Genomic DNA, 23,746 nt, shown 5'->3' with positions numbered 1-23,746 from the left:
TAAGACTGCTGTAGCAGATTGCTCTACACACACACACACACACGCAAGAAAGCTTCCTCGTGTCTTTTGAAAAAACAGTCCTGATCTTGAAAATAACTTGTGCTTTTCTCTTCATGATAACCAAATACCATGTAAATGTACACTAGCTGAGTATGCGTGTCTGTCCTCCGCCCCAGAGCGGAGGGGCGGTGTTTAGGGAGCAGCCTTCTGAATAAATAGAACTTCCTAGACAGTTCGGCACATTAAAACCGAAAGTCAAAGAGGGAAACAAAGCGCACATGGTGGAGGTCCGTTGAGACTGACGGGAATACAGCAGAGAAACGCCTCAGGTAATAACATGACTAATATGAGCATGAATATCTACCACACAAACTCTAAAAAATATAAATATTATAGGTTATCTCTTAGGGGAAAAAAACAGCTTACTTCAGTGCATTTTTTTGTATTTTAACCTAAAAATGAGTAAGTAAATTTTATTTTACTTGTGTTGTCCTTAGAAAGAATAAGTTACTTCAGTGCGTCTTTATTTTAAACTAAAAAAAAAGAGCAAATGTACTTTCATTTTACCTTTGTTGTTCTTGCAAAAGGTACACTTGAGAATAGTATACCTAAAGTTATACTTGTACTTTTAGACTTGTTGAATACTTAATACTTTTGCAAAAGTTTACTGAGAATAGTATACTTTGGCTTATACTGTTAATGATAGTAGAAGTATACTTAATGTACAGTAACTTGTTGTGACTTAAGTATACTTAAAGTATACCTAAGCCACAACAGGCTTTGTGGCTTAGTCACCATGATCTGCTGATAGTACTTGCAGTTTACCCAGAAGTATATTTTAGTACACTTTTAGTAGCCTATTTGTGTGAGTCAACTTCAAGTCAAAGTATCCAGATATAAACTTAGATGGACTATTTCAGTCAACTATATGATCAAGTATATGTATACTGGTAGTGTACTGATACACTGATATTACAAGTAGTATACTGAGTTACAAGTATAATTTATAAGCTAAGAAGCAGGCCAATTTAGTCCCAAAGAGTAACAAAAAAGTATGAGTACACTCACAGTTCCCGAAAGTTCGTTTTACACTGAAGTAGCCTGGATACAAACAAGTTGATGCGACTGATGTTCTGCATACAGAGTTTATAGCTATTGATAGTTTCCAACTCCTGTCCCTAGGCTTTTCTTAAGAGAAAAAAGAAAAAAAGGAAGAAAATATCAAGGTTAGAATAGAATAGAATAGAAATAATGCAGCACATCGCCTGTCCCTTCATTTAGTGCAATGTGTGTTTCAGCATGAGTCAGTGGAAGCAGATCCAGCAGCTGGAGATCAGGCTGCTGGAACATGTGGACTACCTGTATGATGACAACTTCCCCATGGACATCCGTCAGGGTCTGGCCGACTGGATCGAGTCTCAGGACTGGTTAGTCCAGCGTTGTGTCTGTGTGTCTGTGTGTGTGTGTGTGTGTGTGTTCCTGTACCTCTTTGTTTGTCAGGTTAGGGGATACGGAATGATTGTAATCAGTGAATGAATGAATGGGGTCCTCATGAGGATAGAAGTACATGGATATGTGTGTGTGTGTGTGTGTGTGAAAGCTTCCTTGGCCATCTCAGGAACACCCACACCCATAGGGGAATAGAAGAGGAGGAGGAAACCTTCAAAAAACTCTTCCTCCCTTTCTTTTCTCTGTCTCTTCTCTTCTCCTCTCCTTTTCATTAGACACGTTCAAAACATAACAAGTGCTACAGTAAGCTTCAATTATAGCTGCACTAGACAAGATTTCTATGTAAAAATACCCATGTCTTATCAGCCTAAACCACAAATTGTTGATGCAATAGAGAAAGGCACCCCTGGACTTCTGGTGTGAGTCATGCTCCTAAACATCACATGCTGTGTCTTTTCAGGGACACGGCAGCTAACGATGAGCCGATGGCTGCGGTGATGTTCACCAACCTGCTGTCCCAGCTGGAGCGGCTCTGCTCCCATGAGCAGAACTTCCTCCAGAGACACAACCTGAAAATCATCAACCAGCAGCTCCAGGTGCCTCAGCCTTCCTTCTTCACTTTATGTCCAACTCAAATCAAATCAACTTCATAATTTATATAGCGCTTTAAAGCAGAACTCCAGTCATTTTCAACCTGGACCCTATTTCCCAATTATTTTCCTTCATACAGATTGATTCTGACTGCTATAGGACTCTCCAGTACAGTCCTAAAGGGCAATGGACTCTCCAAAAATCAACCCCAAAAGCGTCCAAAGCATGTCTTTTTCAACATATTGAGACATGTATATACTTAAATTGAACTTTATCCATGACCTGAGAATTTGGACAACATGACACTATGTATTTGGTACTATACTTTACACAGCAGTGCATGTAGACAGGCAGCTGCAGCAAAGAGTAAACAATGAAACGCTAAAGCGATGGCAGAGGTAGCATTCAAACTGTACGAGAAAGGCAAGATTTGAGATTATTTTCATTTACATCTTTTTACCAACATGTGTTATTACAAAGGGAGCAATCAATGTGTTGAAAAAGACATGTTTTGGGTGATTTTGGGGTTGATGTTTGAAGAACCCATTGGCCCTATAGGACTGTATTGGACAGCAGCACACTGGCAGGCAAGATGTAAGTATCTGTAGTGAAGCAATTGACGAGATTTTGGAATTGACCAGCATCATGGGAAATGATGGGAAATAGAGTTGGAAAATGGTTTAATATATTTTAAAACACAAAGACACCAAAGTGCTTTTCAGCAGTGGGGGTTTACAAAACAGGGAAAAGTGAGGCAGACAGCAAAAGGAAAATTTAGATGTAAGGGAAATACGAGCATGGTTAAAATGATGAAAAAAGAGCAATAATGAGCATCAAAGAACACGTCAAGCACAGTGAAAAGGCCAATGATAAGAAAAATAGGTTTCAAGATGAGTTTTAAAAATGTCAACAGATTGCTTGCAATTGCAGTGGTTGGGGAATGCTTCTCCTGCTGCTCTCTGTTATCTAGTGAAGTAGAAATGCCATAAACAGAATCATGAACAACAGAAATCACACACTTTTTATCTCTTTGCCGGTTCATTTAAAGAATATATTGCTCTATGTTAGGGCTGGGCGATATGGTTGAAATCAATATCATGATAATCATAAGGATTTTTCTCGATATCAATATATATCACGATATGGTTCATGTATGCAAAATCACGTTAAATAATCAAATTAATGTTCATCTCATTGAACCGAATGGTGATGTTAGGTGTGATGTCAAACAAAACAGAAATATTCAAATAATATTCCTACCATACCTCATTTTTATCAGAGTTTTTAAGTAAAATTTGCTTGTCATCAACAATTTAGACAGCAGAAATGTGTGTCACGATATTAGAATATCTTCATATCATCACGATACGATTCCACTGAAAGACGGTAAACGATAATATTGAATTATCGCCCAGCCCTACTCTATGTTTTATTCTAGCTTCGAGGGTGTTATGAATGCTATTGCATCCCATACAAAGAAAGGGCGTGCGCTGCGTGGTGGAAGGCAATCTCAACAATGACCTGTGGCCTGTGTTGATGATGATGTTATTGTTCGTCACAACTGTTTATAGCTTCCTTAATAAGGAGAAGTACGCTGCGGTCTGTGATGTGTGTGTGTGTGTGTGTGTGTCTGTGTGTGTTGGAGCTGATAGGGAAGTGAAATGTACAGGCAGCGCTTCCGTTGTAGTCAGTGAGAGTCCGCTTCTGGATTCTCATTTTACAAACACAGTTACCTGAGAGGAGCGGGTACTCCACTGTTTCCAGCATTCAGAGTCTCAAATGTCACTTAATTGAGTAAATCCCATATAAGAACAGATTTTGAGTTTTATGCGATTTTGAGATGAAACTCAGCGTATTATTTCACAAACTGTGTATTTATTCATTTAAAATACTTAAACTAAGAAGAACACCCCTGTGGGTTTTTTTTAGGGACTTCCCTCTTTTTCTCCTTAACATTTATTGCTTTACCTTGAACTTTTTCTTTTTCTTGATATTGTTTGTGTTGTCGGAGAAACAGGAATTTAAGTGGACAAGAGCATTATCTAAATCCCAGAAATGTAACTGTAAATATAATTAAAAATCGCCATTTCATTTTATTTTATGATCTGGTGAGAAACTGAGCACTCCCACTCAGAGTGTAGGGGTTCGATCCAGGAGACGAACAGGAAATGTTTGGCTGAGGTTTGGCTGCTGACGTCACGCACCTTAACGTGTATTTTATTTACTGACTTGGAAAAATAGACATATACCTTTTCAGAAGAGAACTGTGAGGTTTACACCACTGTTTCCTGTGCGTGTGTGTGTGTGTGTGTGTGTGTAGGGGGTTTGTGTCTGCGTGTGTATGTGCTCAAAGTCGATTCTCAGAGGAAGCAGCTACTCCTGTATGGTAGTTTTGGGTGTTTGTGGGTTGTTGTGCTGTGTGAGAGTGATGTTGATGACATGTGCTAATTTGTGAGTTTATAAGACCTTTTAAAGTAATAATCAGCAAAATTTTCATAGAAGTAATTGTCCGATGTGCTTCTCTCTATCACCAATTTATATAACACCACAGTTCATTAAAGCTTTTCCATTTGCTGTTCTAAACATACAGTTTCTGGTAGATCTTTCCTGTAAAAAAAAAAAAATCCTCTGCCGCACAGGAAGAAATGCGTTTTACGTTTCCGGTTTCTTTGGAATAAACTGGGTAGTTAGCATGAGCAGTGATAGCCACCATGGCTGAACGCACCACCTACAGAAACTCCAACTTCATCAACAGAAAATCCAAGAAAAAAGACATCACAGTCCCGCCCACACTGTTTGATTGACAGGTGATCTCTGGGAAGTGCAGTGCAGAAACGCCACAGCGATGAACGCTTAGCACCAAAGATGTCGACAAAATTTTAAAAAAGCATCTCGTAGATTATCACTTAAAAAAGACTCTCCATAAAAGTTCATAATTAGTAGTTGCTGAATATGCTTGAATGCTGCAAGTGGGACTGATTGTACTGGGCAGCATCCAAGTGTTCTTCTAAACTAAACTAAACTAAACTAAACTAAACTAAGAGGCTGCAGAGGGTTTAGAAGTAAAAGTTTAGAAGATGTCTACATATTCTGGGGTAAATGACAAAAATAAACCATTGTACATCTTGTACATACGGACTTCTCTGGTGCATATTTTTAGATATTTACAGCTGTTTATGCATTGTTTAAACATGTAATAATGTATTTACCCACGTTGCGTCTAGGCTTTAGCTCTCATTTAAACAGTTAGTTCCGGTCGAGCAATTTGATTGGACAAGAGGCACTCCATGAGTGCTGATATACAGTGTAACAGCACTGGGACTTTTTATTATATGTATCACTCCGCTTCACAGGATGTTTTTTAGTATATAATAGTTTGGCTAAGTAATATAGTTTTAGACCAAGCAGTGAATACATTATTAGATATTTAAACAATGCAGAAACAGCTGTAAATAATCAAAAATATGCACCAGAGAAGTCCATGTGCACAAAATAATGCTTTATTTTTGTCATTTACCCCAGAAGATGTAGTCTAAGTAGTCTAGTAAACTTTCACTTTTAAACCCTATGTAGCCAAATGTTGCGTGGTCTATAACCATTCAGATGTCCCATACACGTCATTTTAACATCCCCATAGACGTGACGTTAAAATGACGTCTAGAACTCAGTGGACAGTCATCCCAGACTCCATGTTATGCTGAACACGCATGTTTGTGTTGGGCTGCCACTTGCCAAATGCTGCACGGCGTCACTGTTCCTGTAATGAAAGCCACTGTGTAGGTGTTGCATCCTCAGTCATGATTCTGGCACTGATGCTGAGACATAAAATCTGAGTCATACCTGGAAAAAAACAGAAAGTTTCCCTCTCCCACTGCAAAACTTTTCTGAGTGGGTCGGACAGGATATGGTTTGTGATGAGCAAAACATGGCCGTGTTGTCTAAGACAAACAGAATATGTGACAGTGGAGCAGTGGTAGTCGGGGTGGTGGGTGTGTTGCTGAGGGAAGGCTGTTATACTGTGACCTATTTCTTTATACATGAAGACTTTCATTCCAAAACCACACATCCACAACCTGAAAAATAGATATCCACCTAGTCTTACAAAACAATTTATTGCATAAAGGATATTAGGTCACCAAAGCCCTTGGGTTATAAAATTAACACTTGGTTTGTGCGACCCTCAAGCACTGATTTCTTCTCAGATAATGGATAAAATAATGATTGTAATAATAAACTTTTTGAAAACAAGAATTTTGGAACAGAATCATCTCCATATTTTAGAGGTAATTAGGCTGATAAGGTGGGTAAAATCTTGAATGTGTGTAGGATCACCAGAAACACCACAGCAATGAGCGCTTAGCACCAAAGATATAGTGATGATAGTAATAATAAACTTAATTTGAAACCAAGTATTTTGGAACTGAATCGTCTCCATATTTAAGAGATAACTAGCAGGGCACTCGGAGAGCGCAGACCTCCGCCAAGGTTCGTGCTATTATTGCTTGTTCGTGAGTCGGATCTGGATCCGCTCCAAAATTTAATGGGTTCTTCCTTGGCCCATGCTACACCCTTCCACCAAGTTTCATGAAAATCGGGCCAGTAGTTTTTCCGTAATCCTGCTAAACAGACAAAAAAACAAACGTCACCGAAAACATAACCTCCTTGGCGGAGGTAATTATGCTGATAGGTGGGTATAAGGATCCTCATTTACAACAGTACAAAAACAAAACATCAAAGTAATTGCATTCAATAAAACAGAAATTCATAATCAAATACTTGAAATGAGGCAATTTTGCAGGAGTACCAAGATTAAAAGTACAATGTAATTAATTCCAGGAAGCAGTGGCATTCAATTTAAAAGCAGTCTTTCCTAAGTTTGAGCTTTAACCTGCAGCTTTAATATTTTGTTCATTATGTTGTATATTTTGTTGTAAATGAAGATCATACCCTGAAGACGTTCTCTAAGGCCTCAGTAAAGGTTAAGGTTGTTAAGGTTATATAACGTGCAGGAAAAGAGCACGTTTGTTCTCCAGGTACCTGTGCAAGCCTGACTTCACTGCTGCTCTGATTTGTTGTCATGTCTACAGCACAGTCCTTTTTTTCTTTCACATTTGAGGCAAGTTGTACCGCATTCCTTTGTTGTAAGCGGATTATGACGGCGATTCCAGTAAGCGCCACGGATCTTAGCGTAAGGCCACAATGCCACACCTCCATTTAACCCAACTACTTCCTCCTTATCAGGGACTCATTATCCTGGTTGGCAAGATAAACACACACACTGCTGACTCAAAAGGGAAAGTGGGCCGAAAAAAACAGAACTTCCCTTGGCTGGTGATTGCTTTGCAGCTATGTAGGATTTCGTAACATGGATGTGGTCCAAGTGTTACCCAACACACACACACACACACACACTCTTACAAGACGACAAATAGAGCTGGAATTAACTAGAGAGAAAGGCATATTTGTTAGTTTCTTGGTTATTTAATCTGTCTTTGTTGCTCAGGCGTTTTGTGACCTGGAACATTCTCTTCCTGCGTGTGCATGCGTGTGTATGTGTGTGTGTGTGTGTGTGCGTGTGTGTTGCGACATACCAGGTGAAATACAAGGCCAGCCCTGCCCTCATGGCCAGAGTGATCTCTACCTGTCTCAGGGAGGAGCGGCGGATCCTGTCCAGCGCCTGCATGCAGGAACAGGTTTGTCACTGAAACATCAGCTCACCTCTCTGGGAAAGTCCCTCTGGTTCTCTTTCTAGTAACTGCTGCTCCTGGCAGGCCACAGCCGCTGCCAGGAAGACACTGCTCCCTCCCACATTCCCATCCGGGCTCGCTTCATTCATTCCCAGTAATCATGCTGGCATGGCCGGAAGACATGACAGCTGCATTTGTGTAGCAATCCCCCACCCCACCCCTCCCCGAAAAGTTTCAAAATGCTGTAAAATAAAACGATCAAAGAAAAACAAACAATAGAGGGAAGACTTGCCTTGTTTGCTCCATTACATTTTTGGATATTTGGATCATATTTGGATCACGCTGGATTATAGGTTAGATTAAAGATTAAAGGTTTAATTTCTATCTTTCAGAAACACACTGAGTAAATTACTGGAAAACCAGAGATGGGGACTTGAGTCACATGACTTGGACTCAGTCTTTATCCTATTAAAACCATATTGCATTGAAAAATCCTAGATATTTAGTTTTCTTTAAGATATTAAATTGATACTGGACTCTTGATTTGTTCTGACTTGACTTGGTGTTCTACATTTAGACTTGAGACTTGACATTAATGACATGGACTTGACTTGGACTTGACTTGGTAGTTTACATTTAGACATTTAGACTTGGGACTTGAGACTGACTTGGGACTCCAGCAAAGTTGACTTGGTCACACCTCTGTGACAAACTGAAGAGAACCTTTTTTTTTTCCCAGGGTCCACTGGAGAAGTCATTGCAGGATTCGGTGGCCTTCGAGAGGCAGAAGAACATGGACAATAGAGTTGTGATCATCAGGAGCAGCGTGCAGGTATCCATGACGCACACTGACATGACATCAAAACAAAGACCACACATAGATAACCATTACTGCATCTGCACTCTTGGGAAAGGGTGTGTCATTTTAAAAGTGTGCTGTCCTAATGGATAGGATGCTTAGGATAGGATGCTTTTTAAAATTCTTTCTGCATTTTATCGTATGTGCAAATAAATGAACTTAAACCAAACTGAACTGTGTCTAGATGATGGACCAGTCTGTGAAATTCATCGAGGACATGCAGGACGATTTTGACTTCCGCTACAAGACCCTCCAGTCCCGCGGTGAGCCGGGTTACAGGATGTGCAGACAAGCTTCTAAAAGCTTGATTAACTAATTCAACACATACCTTGAAAACTGTCACTTCCTCTACTGTGCAAAACACTAGTAATACTTTGCCTACCATACACAAGAAACTGCTTGAAGTTGTATAATGTGTGTGTGTGTGTGTGCCTCTATGTGTGCCTCTATGTGTGCCTCTATGTGTCAGATCCGGTTGAGAGGAACTCAGATCTGATGAAGCAGGAAGTAACAAGACTACAGGAAATGCTCAACAGGCTCGACTTCAAAAGGAAGGTATACTGTACATTTGTGTGAACAGCAAGTGTGTTCCTGTTTCAAACCCAGCTTCTAAAACACTCGTGCCCTTTCATTACCAGCTCTTTGTGGGCGTAACGAACGATTCCCAGTGGGAAATTGAGTAGATTGGATGAAACTTTAATGAAACCTGTGATGAAACTAGGAGAGATGAGGAACCAAGGCCATTTCCCACCATTTGTAAAAAGCGTGAAAAAGTGTAACATTTGATTTAGAATAACTAGAATTAACTTGTTGTTTGAATGTGGGTGTTGTTTGCGGGTTACATCGCAGAGGATGGCCCTACAACATAAAGCAAACCATCACTTCCAAGACTCTGAGGCTCAGTTAACCATATGATATCAATGTGGGTTTCTTTTTAGATGGATTGCAACACATAAAATGAAATCACCGTCCAACGCCGGATGCAGACTCACAAAAATGTCACCAAATATCACATTTGATTTATATTAATAACTAGGGCTGAACGATATTGACAGAAAATCTAATTGTGATTATTGGACAGAAAATTTTTTTATTTCAGTATGCAGGATTTACTGAGTTTGAGTATGATGAAAGGTTTTCACCAATATTGTACTTGATTCATGGACCAAAGATTACCTGCCTGACTAAAACACAAGTTCATATTATGATTTTGACTTATTTTGATTAATCGTTCAGCTCTATCAATAACACACAAGACTTTAGAAAACGACTGACTGACTGTAGAAGATGAGAAACAGGTTTGAGTAAGAGAGACAGGGCAGAGAAGTGACCAAGAGGCCAACACTGTGCGGATATTATGAACTATCATGTTGTGTCGTCGTCGTGTGATTTACACCTTATGGACCCGAGGACTCAAAGCACTGCTGTTCTTCATGCCTCTCTTAGGAGATCCTGAGTAAGATGAATGATGTGATCAAGGAGATTGATGACCTGATGACCTCTCAGCTCAACCCGGAGCTGTTGGCTTGGAAGCGCCGGCAGCAGATCACCTCCATCGGCGGGCCGCTGCTCACCGGCCTGGACCAGCTGCAGAACTGGTAATGACACACAAAACAGGCTTCACTCAGTGTTAGCTCATAGCTCAGGAGTTGTTACTAACAGGATGGATCCGGATCAGTGTACCATAATATTTCTGGGTCATGTATGTGACAGGGGTTTAACTCTCCCTCCTTCATTTTCTCCCCCCCTCTCTTCTTATCTCTCTCTCTTCCTCTCCCCATCCTACTCTTTCTTTTTCTCTCCCCACCCTCTCCCTCCCTCCCTCCCTCCCTCTCTCTCCTTCTTTCCCTGTCACCGTCCTCTCTCCTCTCCCCCTCCCGTCCAGGTTTACACTGACAGCTCAGAGTCTCTTCCAGGTCAAGCGTCAGCTGGACAAACTGGGCGAACTGATTTTGAAAGTCACCTATGAGAGCGACCCGATCCCCCTGCAGAGACCGCAGATGGAGGAGCAGGTTAAATACCTCATCTACCACCTCATCAAAAGGTACCCTCTATAACGCAACGCAACGCAACACTTCACAACACAATACTTTTTTTTTTTTTTCAACGGTTGGGACGCAACAGACGTGCATCTCCTCCAAACTATGTGCCTCGGTATTTGGATATGACGCATTTTCGTGCGCTCCAAGTTGAAAATGTCTCAACTTTCGAAAAGCAGAGAGAGAAACAGAGAAATGCAACGCAACACGCGACTGAACATGGTGGAAATTATAAATCATATATGATGTGGTTTGGGTTTGTTTTCAGCTCATTTGTGGTGGAGAAGCAGCCATGCATGCCCACACACCCCCAGAAACCCCTCATCATCAAGACTGGAGTGCAGTTCACCACCAAAGTCAGGTATTATGTCACCTGATACGTCTTCAATTCATATCTGACTTTGATTTAGTGTTTATCTTATTGACTTGAATTTATTATTGTTTTATGGCCTGTAAGGAATTTTGCAATGTTGATTTGAAAGGTGCAAGGGTTAGGGTTAGCAATTAAGTATTTTATTATTATTATAAAATACTTAATTCTCATAATACCCTGCTTCCACTGTATGGACTCTAACCTTTACCTAACCTCTTCTAATTCTAACCCTCAAGTGGTTGCTGGTGAACGTTTTAAATGTAGTAGATTATGAAACATTTGTACACTAAATCAGTAGGTTATTCACGTAAAGAATAAACCATTGTTGAAATAAAATATTATTAAAAAGTCTTTCAAATAATTAAAATAAAACATTTCATATGACAGGTCATAGCAACTTTGTATATTTTTTTGCTGAGGATGTCTGTTCTAAATTCTTCCCAGACTCCTGGTTAAACTTCCAGAAGTGGATTACCAGCTGAAAGTCAAAACAACATTTGACAAGTGAGTTCCACATGTTATGAGATTATTTTTGATTCTGTGTTAAATATTTGTAATCTTAAGAAACAATTTTAGAAGGTAATAAATAAATGACCCTGTGAAAGTGGATTTTTTTGAAAATGATATAGCCTGCAGATTAACTTATTTGAACTTTATTCTCTTGTGTGTGTGTGTGTGTGTGTGTACATTTGCACGTGTGTGTGTGTGTGTAGGGACCTACCGCCTGGCAGAGTGTGAGTATAACCAGCCTCAGCAGAGGAAGTTGTGCTGCAGTGTGTGAAGCCTGGAGCAGAGCAGAGTAACATGAGGTTACTGGGGTTAGAGCAGGACAGCCAGCAACACCAACAACACACTACACCACATTATACACACGTGTGCAGAAATTATTTTATATTACATATATATTAAGTTTTACACACAGCATACCACATCTTAGTACTGCGTAAAGAAATGAAGGGTGTCAGTCCAAAATGGTACGTATCCATTTTGAGAGAAAAGTTTGTCAGTCAATATTTCAAAAGTATGTGTAATAATATCCTTCAAAATGTTTGTTTTCCAAGCAAATTTCAAACTTTTTTTTTGTTACCTAATAACTTACTTTAAATGAATTTGTTATTTCTGCATTGACTTTTATGCCAGCAATCATAGTCTAGAAGTAGGTCTCAAATGTTTCAAATGCCAGCTATTTCTTTTTGGATTGAAACTCAAAAATGTCACACTTCATCTAAGTTAGTGTTTGAATTTACCTAATTTCACTGCTGTTAGTTTTGGTGTGTTATTTGCTTTTTACTTGTATAGAAACTTAACATGGTCATTCATGAGCTGAAGAGGTTTCATCACTCAAAGACTCGACAAAACCTGTCCAAATACAATTGCAGTATTTTGATAGTTATTACTCTAAAAACAAATTGTTTTTATCTATTGCAAAAGAGTTGTTTTTTTTTTAAATCTGAAATCACACAAGAAAGCTCATGTTTATTTCACAATTCAGCTACCAGGGTTGTACTGAATCACCTGAAAAACATCCATCAACTCATTCTCCTTATGAAAGTAGGCCTTTTGCATAGATATTTAAATTTGGGTTTTGGCAAATCTCTACTGCACTTTAGCTTCCATCTTTTTTATCCTCAGAAATCGTCAGTTTTTCATCCTGACCAATAACACTAAAGCAATGGATATTGAGGATTCCTCCAACGGCTGCCTCTCCGTGGAGTTCAGACACCTGGTAACACCCCCGTTCACTGTCCATTTATTCATCTAGAGAAGGGTTTTGCATGCTCTTTTTCAGTACCACCCTGTTTCACATTCATGCAGTCAGACATTTTCACACCTACTGTTTCGTCAACTTTTTTTCATCACGAGAGACATGAAAAATGCAAAGTATTTGATCTTTCCACTGCTTGAGTTTGGCCCCTAGTTCTCTCATTGCTGCACATATCATTACGCTAAATCCAGTTTCACTTATGCTTGGTTATGAAATTAAAAGTTCTGTAAAAGTACTGATCTATTAGATGTTTTGCATCAGTGTCTGTTGTCTGTGATTGTTTTAAAGCCAACTGACATTGCATTTGTGTCTCACAGCAGCTTAAAGAGAAGAAATATATCAACGGCACAAAGGGGAATGAGGTGAGAGACGCTGAGGATGGGACAGTTAATGTACCAGTGACGTTTTCAATGCCTTCTTGGCACACAGATTGCTGTGCTGTAAACACAACTTGTAAAGATAGTGATGGGGCATCTGGGTGGCTTAGTGATTTAAGGCCCGTAGCATGTAACTGTGATGTCCTGAGTTCAAATCTGACCCAGGATCTTTGTCACATATATCATCGCTCTCTTTCCCTTGTCCTTCACTGTCGCTCTCTACTTCAATCTGTCCAATAAAGCCAAAAATGAAAAAAAAAAAAGTAGTTTTTAAAGGTAGTAGTAAAAAAGTTGGCAACGGTTTGGACTCTGATGCCCAACTGTGCCTCAGCATTGTTTAATTAGATTGGTGATTCATTTGGCATTTAATTTGTTGATTCATTTTCTGGACATTGTAGAGGGGCAAACGTCCCAGCAACGAACACCAAAGTGAGACACAAGTTCAGAAATCTACTCAAATGTTTTTCAAGCAACTAGCTATTGATACTAAGATTAGACTGATACATTGTTTGCCGTTATATCGGGCTGATATTGGCCTTTCAATAACAGTCTGATATCAGCCAGTCAATGCTGCCCACTGCTGATGATAGAGGTGAAGATATGATCTGCTCAACCAGCTTCAGGGGTGTCAGTCTGTCAGACCTGTTGGAGTGCTGAACTGAAGTGTGTGTGTGTGTGTGTGTTTCCCCAGGGTCTTCTCTCTGTGACAGAAGAGCTTCACTCTCTGAGCTTCGAGGCTTGCTTCACTGTGCAGGGCCTCACCATCGACCTGGAGGTCCGTTACCACACAGCAGACACACACATTTCATTTGAAGTTCGGGGTCAGGGGGGGGAAAACCCTGCTGCTGTTGCTGTTGTTACTCGCTCACTGTGTGTGTAAATGTTCCCAGACGTGTTCCCTGCCGCTGGTGGTCATTTCCAACGTCAGTCAGCTGCCTGGAGGCTGGGCCTCCGTCATGTGGTACAACCTCCTGACTGACGAGCCGAGGGTGAGCCCATCCACCGTGTCCTACAAGTGTCTTTTTAATGTCTGAAAATCATGAAAAGCGCTACATAAATAATATCTATTATTATTAGTTGTAGCAGTAGTACTAGTATTAAGAAAACTAGGATACTGCATACTCAGAAGAGTGGAAGTATTCAGAATAAAAGACTATTTTGGTGTCTTCTTTCTTCTCCATTCTCTTTTTCTCTGTGATGGTCTCTCTTTTCTTTCTTTCTTTCTTTCTTTCTTTCTTTCTTTCTTTCTTTCTTTCTTTCTTTCTTTCTTTCTCTCTGCCACATTTGCATTAACAGTCACAGTGAGAATGATAAATTCTGTTAGGGAATTGCCTTCTCTTGTATTCCAACTCTTTCAAAACAATGAGCGTAATCATTTCATGCATATACACCCTATACACCCTTCAGTAGATTAGGTACATTTATAGTAAAAAGGAAATCTGACCTGGTGGCACATAATGTAAAATGCAGTGTAGAGGAGAGGCTGCCAATCTTCTCGGTAATGGTCTTGTTTGTTAAAATAATAATTTAAAAATGTGGTTGCATCATATTTACCCCCCACATCCTTATTCCTCCGTGTCCCTATCCGTCCGCAGAACTTGGCATTCTTCGGGAACCCTCCTCGGGCGACCTGGAACCAGCTCTCTGAGGTCCTCAGCTGGCAGTTCTCCACCTTGGCTGGACGAGGCCTCAACAAGGAGCAGCTCAGCATGCTGGGAGAGAAGCTCCTAGGTGTGTTCCCCCCCTTTGGGTTTCAGACTACAGGGGGGCCAGAAGGCTATGGGATGAAGGAAATAGAAAAAAAAGAGTTGAAGGTTGTATGAATCTACTTCCTTATCCTAGGGAAGGAGAATTAACTACAGGTCTAGATGGGGGTTCAGTGCTTTGCTCAAGACCACTTTGACTGGACACATAGCTGTTGGTTACGAACTTGTGACCTTTTGGTTATGGAACAGTCTCTCTAACCACTTTTCCACCCTGCCACCCTTTGTATTATTAGGTATTATTGATGGAATTGATAGTTATGATGTATAATGAATTGCAGACATACGCATTTTACAGTCATTTATATTGTTTGTGTTGCTGCAGGTCAGCAAGCCTCCTTCGGTGACTGTCATGTGTCCTGGTCCAAGTTCTCTAAGGTAAGATATCACAACAAACTACATGGTCTTGTTTCAAACATGATCATGCCACCTAGGATCCCCAGGGGAAAGCCTTATTGATCACCATTTGATCCTGATCATCATGCATCGGCCCTTTGAAGAGTAACTAATAGAGTAACTAAACACCAAATCCAAATCTGTGTAAAGCCTGACATCTAATGGTAAAAAGCATGCTACTGAAATTGTCATTTGCTATTGGCTGATCTTTGTTGCCAGGTGATGTCACCACTTGTTGTACTCTATAGAAGGTGACATCACCTGACACCACTGCAACAGATTGTTCAGTTATTAAGTATGCAAACAATAAAGATTGACAAAATATTATGCAACTTTGGATGCATAGGTGACTACAAAAGACCAGTGGCAAACAATAATTTGGAATCATCACAAAATGACTCAAGATAGATGAGAAATGAGGGTTCCTAGCTAAGAGGATTAATATCTTATTATTGTGGTTATATATTCCAATTGATATTAATGAGATATTGCAAATTTAGCTACATGTGAATGTGGTGCTGCCAGTCCTTTGAGGCCCCAGGGAATTTAACCCTGCCTACCCAGCTGGTAATTAATTATATGTGATGTGATGGTGAAACACCCAAAAAGTACTCATCCGTCTCCATATCTTGCGTTCTCCAAGGAGAATATTCCAGGAAAGCCCTTCAGTTTCTGGATGTGGCTGGATTCCATCCTGGAGCTTATCAAGAAGCACTTGCTGCCAGTCTGGAATGACAAGTAAGTCTTCCGCTCATTTCCCGCATCTCACCCAACCTCAACCTCCACCCTCTCAACTGTCAGCCCCCGGGGCCAAAATGACAGCCAGTCCCACTAAATCTCAACTCTACAGTAGGAGCGCTCCTGTCTCTTTTACATGGGAAAGTCATCTTATTATATTACTGTAAATTCCCCCGGGTAAGAGGTTCTTTTTTTAGTCTATAATCCCTGAGGGGTTCAAGAGGGCACTGAATTCACACTAGTTCTCAGTTCAGATCTGGTCCACAACAGTTTTATTAAGACATAAAAGACAATGTATGTTCTAGGCATGCACTGTATAATCCTATAATACTTACTGTACTTTTTCTTTTTATGGGTATTTGCACTCCACATTCTGGCCAGATGTCGTAACAGTTCATCCATCCCACAAAAATGTAAATGATTGTAAAAAAAAATTGTTCTGCACCTTGAATTTGTAATTTGGTTGCGGGATCAGGTCTGATATAATATATAACAAATATCTGAGTGTTCAAATGTGATAGAGAAATGTTAGGTGAAGAAATAAGTTAAAATAAAATACATTTTTTTCTGTCCCACCTCTGTAGCTACATCATGGGTTTTGTGAGTAAGGAGATGGAGCGGGCGCTGCTGAAGGACAGAGAGCCGGGGACTTTCCTCCTACGCTTCAGCGAGAGCCACCTGGGTGGGATCACTTTCACCTGGGTGGAACACAACGACAACGGTGAGCTCCGCCCGCATTACTTTTCTTTGCATGAAGGAATAAAAAGGAGCATTGGCCACTTTTGTTTTTGAGAATATTAGATTCGGAGTCCGCCTTGTCACCTCATTGACTCGCCATTTTGGGGTTGTCTGTAGTATGGACGACCGGTGTTTGCTGAGCTAGTTCAGTGACAAGGCCTTCGTCTTGTCGCGTCCTGCTGCACTTCTCAGTATCATCTACGACTGGTTGTTAAGTCCAAAATGTTCTCAAGCACTTAATAAAGTAAACACTGAGATAATAAATCGAAAAATAAAACGATATAACTGCAAAAGTCACTAAATTATTTACATATCAACGGGAGCTGTGGGAAAACACGTCAGTCGCTCATTGCGCCCCTAGCGGCCTCTGGACACTTTTGTTTTTAAATCTATTTGTGTGAAGATTTTCACATACTAGATCTAGTTTTGTGGTTGCAGCCATGTGACACCAACAATGTATAGATCAGAGAATGGCCATGCTGTATGTGGATAGTGATATAAAGAAGGGATTCACATTGGAGTTTGAGGATTAGATGGATAGGGTTTACCACCAGAATGCTCATATAGTGTAACATAAGTTGTCAATAAATTCAAATGCTTTCCAGTGATTGTCTGAACTTTCAGTCACTCAATGAATTGTCCTATATGGAAAACCCCACACATCTGGCTCATAAATAGACTCAAACAGAGCATCAAAAAGTGTTTCTTGACTGTCTTCTTTGTTTGATCCAATGCTATCCATCCCTAACGATGACTTTTCACCACAGGAGAGGTGAAGTTCAATTCTGTGGAACCGTACACCAAAAACCGTCTCAGCGCTCTCCCGTTCGCCGACATCATACGAGACTACAAAGTGATCTCAGACGGCGTCGTCCCAGAGAACCCGCTCAAGTTCCTCTACCCCAACCTCCCCAAAGACGAGGCCTTCGCCCGACATTACAACAGCCACCCGAGCAAAGGCAAGAGGGGAACACCTCATTTTTCATGCAGAGTTTCAGAGCATTTATCGGTGCGTGTTTTGAATCTTTGTGAGTTAACTGCACTGTATGATGCTAATATCTCTCTCATATCTCTGTGTTGTATTTCCAGTCTATCCATACATACCATCCACCCTGATCCCTATCTCTGAACTGCGGTGAGTTCACTACACCAGACCTTTGTAGACAACTGGACACCTCTATTCGACTTCATTTGCCCCGTTGACCTGATAACACAATGAGTATGTTTACATGCACACAAATTCCCAGGAATTCCCATTACTTTTACTTCCTGGAAAACAGCGTATCTTTCATGGTGACCTCATGCTGCACCGGGAATTTGTAAACAATAAAACCCCACCCAGCATCTTTACTTCCTTGATTTGATGTAAATTTCATGGGGTCTTTCAGGCAAAATTTACATGGTTCAAAGTAACTGCACTTAACTGCAAAAGTGGCATTTTAACACTGTTATGGCGTGTCCACACTATTCCTCTTTTTTTCAAACTGCCACTGCCTTTTTTTTTTTACATTTTACACTGAATCTGGCCTTGGACTTTCGGCGCATGTCGTTCCCCTCTCTCTCTCTCTCTCTCTCTCTCCCATCTTTCCTGTCTCTCTCCACTGCACTCGCATCCATTAAAGCAGAAATGCCATGAAAATAATCTTAAAAAAACCCCACAAGAAACGCCGCACCTGGTGTCTTCTTTAGGCAGAATGAAGCTAAAAAAAAAGTTAAATGTGTGTAATGGAGCTGTTATGCATGCTTTTTTTTAATTTTTTTTGATAGCATCACTACTGTTTTCATTGCAAACTATATTAGCAAGAAAATACACAACTGACTTTTTAGATGTGTGAATTTGTATTGTTTTCTCTGTCTGCTCTCCCAGCTCTAACTCCAGCACCACACTACCTCCCTGCCAGTCTCCTGAGCCCCCGATGACTCCTGGGGAGTTTGACATGCTCAACCAGCAGATCTGCTTCGACATCGACACCGTAAGTCTACATACCTATGGTGGACGCTTTTATCCAAATATCCAAACCTACTGTATACAGCCATGGCAGTGTGGTGCCATGCTCTACTAGGGTGGCCTGGAACTGAACAAAACCGCATTTCCCAAAACAAATGAACACATCAGAAAACAGATCAACATTTCACAAGACAAATAGAAAACATTAACATTTCATGATTTCATGAAACAAATTAACATCCCAAAAACAAATCACAAAGCAATATTTAAGAAAACAAACAAATTAACATTTCATAAAACAAAACAAAAAAACACCAAATCAATATAAATTAAGCAAGTTATGATCTCAATGCTAACGCTAACATGCTAATGCTATTCCTAACATGCCAATACTACATGTGAAAGGACCCTAGCATTAGCAATAGCACATTAGCATTAACATTAGCACATTAGCATAAGCATGTTAGTATGTTTGTGTTAGCATTAATATGATTTCATTAATCATTAATCATCATATTAATTTTTTATTTGTTTGTGAAATGGTCATTTCTGAAGTTCCTGAAAAAGGGACGAATGATCTGAAGTTCAAGGTGGATCATTTAGAAACTGTTAACTTTTACTGAGTCTGAGAAAATACTTGTATTCTATATTGTTTCCAGAAAGCTTAGGCTAGCTGTTAATGCTGTTTTCCTTCTTGTTTTATAGATGAGCTCTCCGTATTCAGATTAAAACCAGATGAACCACACCACTTGTCTCTCAGAGGTTCCTGTGATCGTTCCTACAAACTCTCTGCAACGACTAGCCTCCAATCAACGTCTGGATCTGGTCGATAATCCACAAAACAGGATCAACTATGTGGCTGAAGTCCAGAGTTTTTGTTGTTAAAAAGGATTAATTGCTTGAGCTGTCAATTCGTGTTTATAGATTTTTGACATAGTTATTCATAATTGTTTTTCAAGGAATTTTGTTTATTACAATTCTTGTTTTTTGTTAATAGTCAATGACAACCGACTTTTTCAGTTTTATTTTTTTACTGTTGACTGATTGTTTATAAAATCTACAGTTTATAAAACCATTTGATTGTGGTTATTTTGGCATGTGAATGTTATGTACAATATTAACAATTCGCTTTCTACTTTATTTCAGCCATTTTCAGATATTATTAGCGGCACAACCATACATGTGATACAGCAGTCTCTTTCACCTGCTGCACTAGCACGCTCTTTACTGGCAGTAGTTTAACTTGATGGTCACACTTTTTGATTAAAGCTGAGTTTTTATAGCATAATGAAATAATAATTGTGGGATTTAGGTGCCTGCATTATTGATGGATGAATGTATTCAATCTCTGCAGACTCATTGTTGATAAGTAGGCACCGGCTCAAGAAACAAATGTGAACATAAATGTATTCTTACAGGATGTGTATGAGTTGTCTTTTTTTTTTATCAAGTTCGCTGTGTCCTATCTTACTGTAAAATGACTGCTCAGATAGTCTGCAGCTGTTTTTAATCCTTCAAATAATGTTTTGAGATGAATTCAAATAGATAAAAACGTGATCGAACAATCCATGCATGGTAAAGGCTCAAGGAGTGCATCTCTGTGTGTTAAGCTGCTCTTTGGCCAGAACAGGCAGAATGGTTCATAGAAGATACTACTTTTTCCAAGACTCTGTTTGCTTTTTTGAAAAAACAAAAGCCCCTGTGATGAACAGGAGGAGCCCAAGCTAAAAGATGCATGTTATATATTTGCTCTTCTCCTTTAGTTGGCCTTAAATATTCCTAATTTCCCAATGCCCCCCTTTGTCAAATGGCAGTCAGTGCTATAATCTCTTTTATTTTATAGTTTACTAGCACTCCAAGTTGTAACTTGAGGTATCCCAATAGTCCAGGCATTTTACCCAAAAATGTGGGTCAACCTCTCACAAATTGCAACAAAAACAAATGGATTTTATGTACTCAATATGTTCTGAATGAGAGAAAAAAAGTCCTAAGGAATTGTATGAAGGGAAAGTTTTGAAAATCACTTAAAAATGATCCTACCAAAAATGCCTTTTTAGCCTTTTTTTTTTTTTTTTACAATGTAAGTCTATGGGAGGACTGTTCAAACCATGCCCAATTTGAACTCTAACTACTCTTTCATACTTTAAGCTACAAACTCCATTCAAACTTTAAAGGGGTCACCACTTTTAGTACTTTATTACTCTTATTCAGCTTTTTGATACCTATTGGACTTTTTGAGAAATCGCAGTTTAAGTTTTATACTTTTTTCAACCTTTATAATTGGATCCTATGGAGTCAGCCTACAGTGCACGATGTCACAGTTCACTCTAGCAGACTGTACAGGCTGTGCTTTTTACTAAATTCACACATTTTAAAACTGTGACAGTTCACACAACTTTAACACTACATATAGTGCAGGAACAAACCCTCAAAAAGGGCCTTAGTTTTTATTCTACCCCTACCCGGGGTAGAACAAAACATTTTTTTTTTTTTTTTTTTCTACCCTGAAAGAGGGAGTACCAAGTTAATCCCATGTCATTTTCTACCTACTGGTTGTATTTACATCATATTTGCACTGATGGTCTACAGGTAGTGTCCCTACACTCCAAAGCAACCAAAATATGGTTCTATTGTGAATCAGCAGCCTTTTATATAAGGCCTTATTATAGGCGGAAATATCAAACAGTTAATTTTTCTGAGAAATACTCACTTCTAATCCTAATCCTAATCTAACAATACTGTAATCAGTACCCAGTTATGCTAATAATTCATTTCAGGTAGTCACTGACATTGTCTCATATAAAAACAAGAAGTAATAGTTTGTCACTGAGCACTATTATTGTGACTATCCAGTGAGTATAACCCCAAAAAGTACACAAAAATGCCTGCCTTGTAACAGGGAATACCAAGTTGATCCCATGTTTTTTACCCACTGGTTGTATTTACATACTTCATATTAGCACTGATGGTTCTCAGGTAGTATCTCTAGAGCACTAATTAAAACAGAAACAGAAAACAATGATATAAAGTCATTAGGAACAAACTGATTGACAAAGTCATGAAAAATTGGAATGATAGAATAAAAACACCTGATTTATGACAAAAAGTATACCTCTGGGGTCTGCGGGTACCCCAGTCGGTAGGATTAAGGTTAATTACAAAATAAACTCAAAATTGGATTTCTCATCCCCACAAACCCCTGAAATGTGGTATTATACATGATTGTAGAAGGGTTTGATGTATAATATGTGTATGTAGTGTTAAAGTTGTGTGAACTGTCACAATTTTAAAACGTGTGAATCTAGTAAAAAGCACAGCTTGTACAGTCTGCTAGAGTGAGTTATGACATCACACACTGTAGGCTGGCTCCATAGGATCCCATTATAAAGGTTGAAAAAAGTATAAAACTTAAACTGCGATTTCTCAAAAAGTCCAAAAGGTATCAAAAAGTTGAATAAGAGTAATAAAGTACTAAAAGTGGTGACCCATTTAAAGTTTGAATGGAGTTTGTAGCTTAAAGTATGAAAGAGTAGTTAGAGTTCAAAGTGGGCATGGTTTGAACAGTCCTCCCATAGACTTACATTGTAAAAAAAAAAAAAAGGCTAAAAAGGCGTTTTTGGTAGGATCATATTTAGGTGATTTTCAAAACTTTCCCTTCATACCATTCCTTAGGACTTTTTTCTCTCATTCAGAACATATTGAGGACACAAAATTGAGTTTGTTTTTGTTGCAATTTGTGGGAGGTCAAGTTATATTATTACTGGACTACAAGCATTTGGATATGATTTGCAGGTGGTGTGTACACTGATCTTAAGAAAAAAAATAATAATAATAATAACAATTCTACACCTTTATTTTGAATGCAAGCCTCTAATCCGGAAGTTTATGCAACTGGCAGTTGCATAACACTGACGCTGCGCTTTGAGTTTCCCGAGAATCACGTGACTCGCGGAGAGCGGTGGGCGGGTAGGTGTTGTTTATTTGGGTTCCCATTAGTTATTACCAAGGCAACAACTACCTTCCTGGTGTCTTTACTGAGATCTCTGGAAATGAACTTGGAAACAGACTTTAGTTTGTGGGTTTTCATTCCAACCAATCACTGCACTTTAAATCTGGGTCAGAATTTAACTATTTTCGAATGCCCTTTTTGGTAATCAAGGATCAGACTGATCTTGCTGATTTTCGTTTTTTTCATCTTTTTTTTTTAAACTATGAGATAGGATCATTGTGGTCCAGATACCACCAACATCAAGATAATCCAGATCTGCAGTCTTTAAATAGCGTCTACCTGCCATCTGTTGGACAAAATGTAACATGTAAGACAAAAAAGACACAAGTGAACTAGATGAAACAGTAGCAGACAGTTTGGAGATTGACTTTATGCAAGTATGGAAGTATGCAATGCATAAGAATTTAAAGACAAAATTCAAAGTCTTTTTGGATGGCAAAAATAATTCAAAACAAAACTTCCCATTTCTCTGCAAAATTATATTACTTCAAAGATCCTTTTAAAATGAGCTTGTCTTATGTTGAGCGTCCAGCTGGTTCATCAGCTGCTATGAGACTTTGATTGGAAGGTTTTGTTCATTTGATAAGATGCAACATTAAATGGTGTAAAGGCTGTATTGTCCCATCCTCCCCCCGCCTACATCACAGTTTCTTGGTTATATACTGTATATATTTATGTATAAAGCCCTTCATGTCTCTGAAACTACCGTGACTCCACTGGGATCAAGATAATCCTGATTTTTGACATCCAAACTATTCTCTGCGTTTGAGTTATCCGATCTATGGTCGCCATCTAGTGACTAAAAAAGTAATGACCATCATGCTTTTAGGGAGTGTAATTTTGTGCATGCAGGCTATTAAACCAGGAGTTTGACCAATTCCAGTCCTTTTCCATGCTGGAAATGCATTCTGATATGCACTATTATAGTCACTTTCAAGTCAAGAAAGATGAAACATGTCTTAAATTATATTAGTATTCGGATTCTTTATTTTAATTCTTTATTTATCTTTGTGA

At 39.3% G+C, this 23,746-nt stretch overlaps 1 protein-coding gene across 3 annotated transcripts; it reads left to right on the top strand.

Moving 5' to 3' along the window:
* The first annotated feature begins 255 nt into the window (after window positions 1-255).
* On the top strand, window positions 256-19,798 carry stat4 (signal transducer and activator of transcription 4). 3 transcript variants are annotated; one of them, XR_011695719.1, is made up of 24 exons: window positions 256-329; window positions 1,299-1,427; window positions 1,910-2,045; window positions 7,635-7,733; window positions 8,467-8,559; window positions 8,771-8,849; window positions 9,056-9,141; window positions 10,033-10,184; window positions 10,472-10,630; window positions 10,894-10,986; window positions 11,443-11,502; window positions 11,712-11,732; window positions 12,631-12,724; window positions 13,081-13,125; window positions 13,832-13,915; window positions 14,031-14,129; window positions 14,736-14,871; window positions 15,229-15,281; window positions 15,943-16,037; window positions 16,622-16,758; window positions 17,543-17,734; window positions 17,865-17,994; window positions 18,643-18,748; window positions 19,429-19,462. XR_011695719.1 is itself a non-coding variant. In XM_071528406.1 (24 exons), exons 2-24 carry the CDS (start codon window positions 1,300-1,302, stop codon window positions 19,450-19,452), a joined length of 2,214 nt encoding a protein of 737 aa, XP_071384507.1. In that variant the 5' UTR covers window positions 256-329; window position 1,299; the 3' UTR covers window positions 19,453-19,798. The 3 variants fall into 3 exon arrangements, 2 of the variants coding, with proteins under 2 accessions (XP_071384507.1, XP_071384506.1); XM_071528406.1 differs by having other exon boundaries at window positions 13,084-13,125; window positions 17,865-17,910; window positions 19,429-19,798; XM_071528405.1 differs by having other exon boundaries at window positions 17,865-17,910; window positions 19,429-19,798.
* Window positions 19,799-23,746: the final 3,948 nt, after the last annotated feature.

This window comes from Centroberyx affinis, unplaced genomic scaffold (assembly GCF_046629955.1).
Source record: "Centroberyx affinis isolate AG114_WGS23_722 - 3 ecotype Tasmania unplaced genomic scaffold, CSIRO-AGI_Caff_v1 ptg001669l_1, whole genome shotgun sequence".
Taxonomy (NCBI): Eukaryota; Metazoa; Chordata; class Actinopteri; order Beryciformes; family Berycidae; genus Centroberyx; species Centroberyx affinis.
Note: the sequence above shows the minus strand (reverse complement) of the source record. Positions and strands in the feature narration are given on the sequence as shown.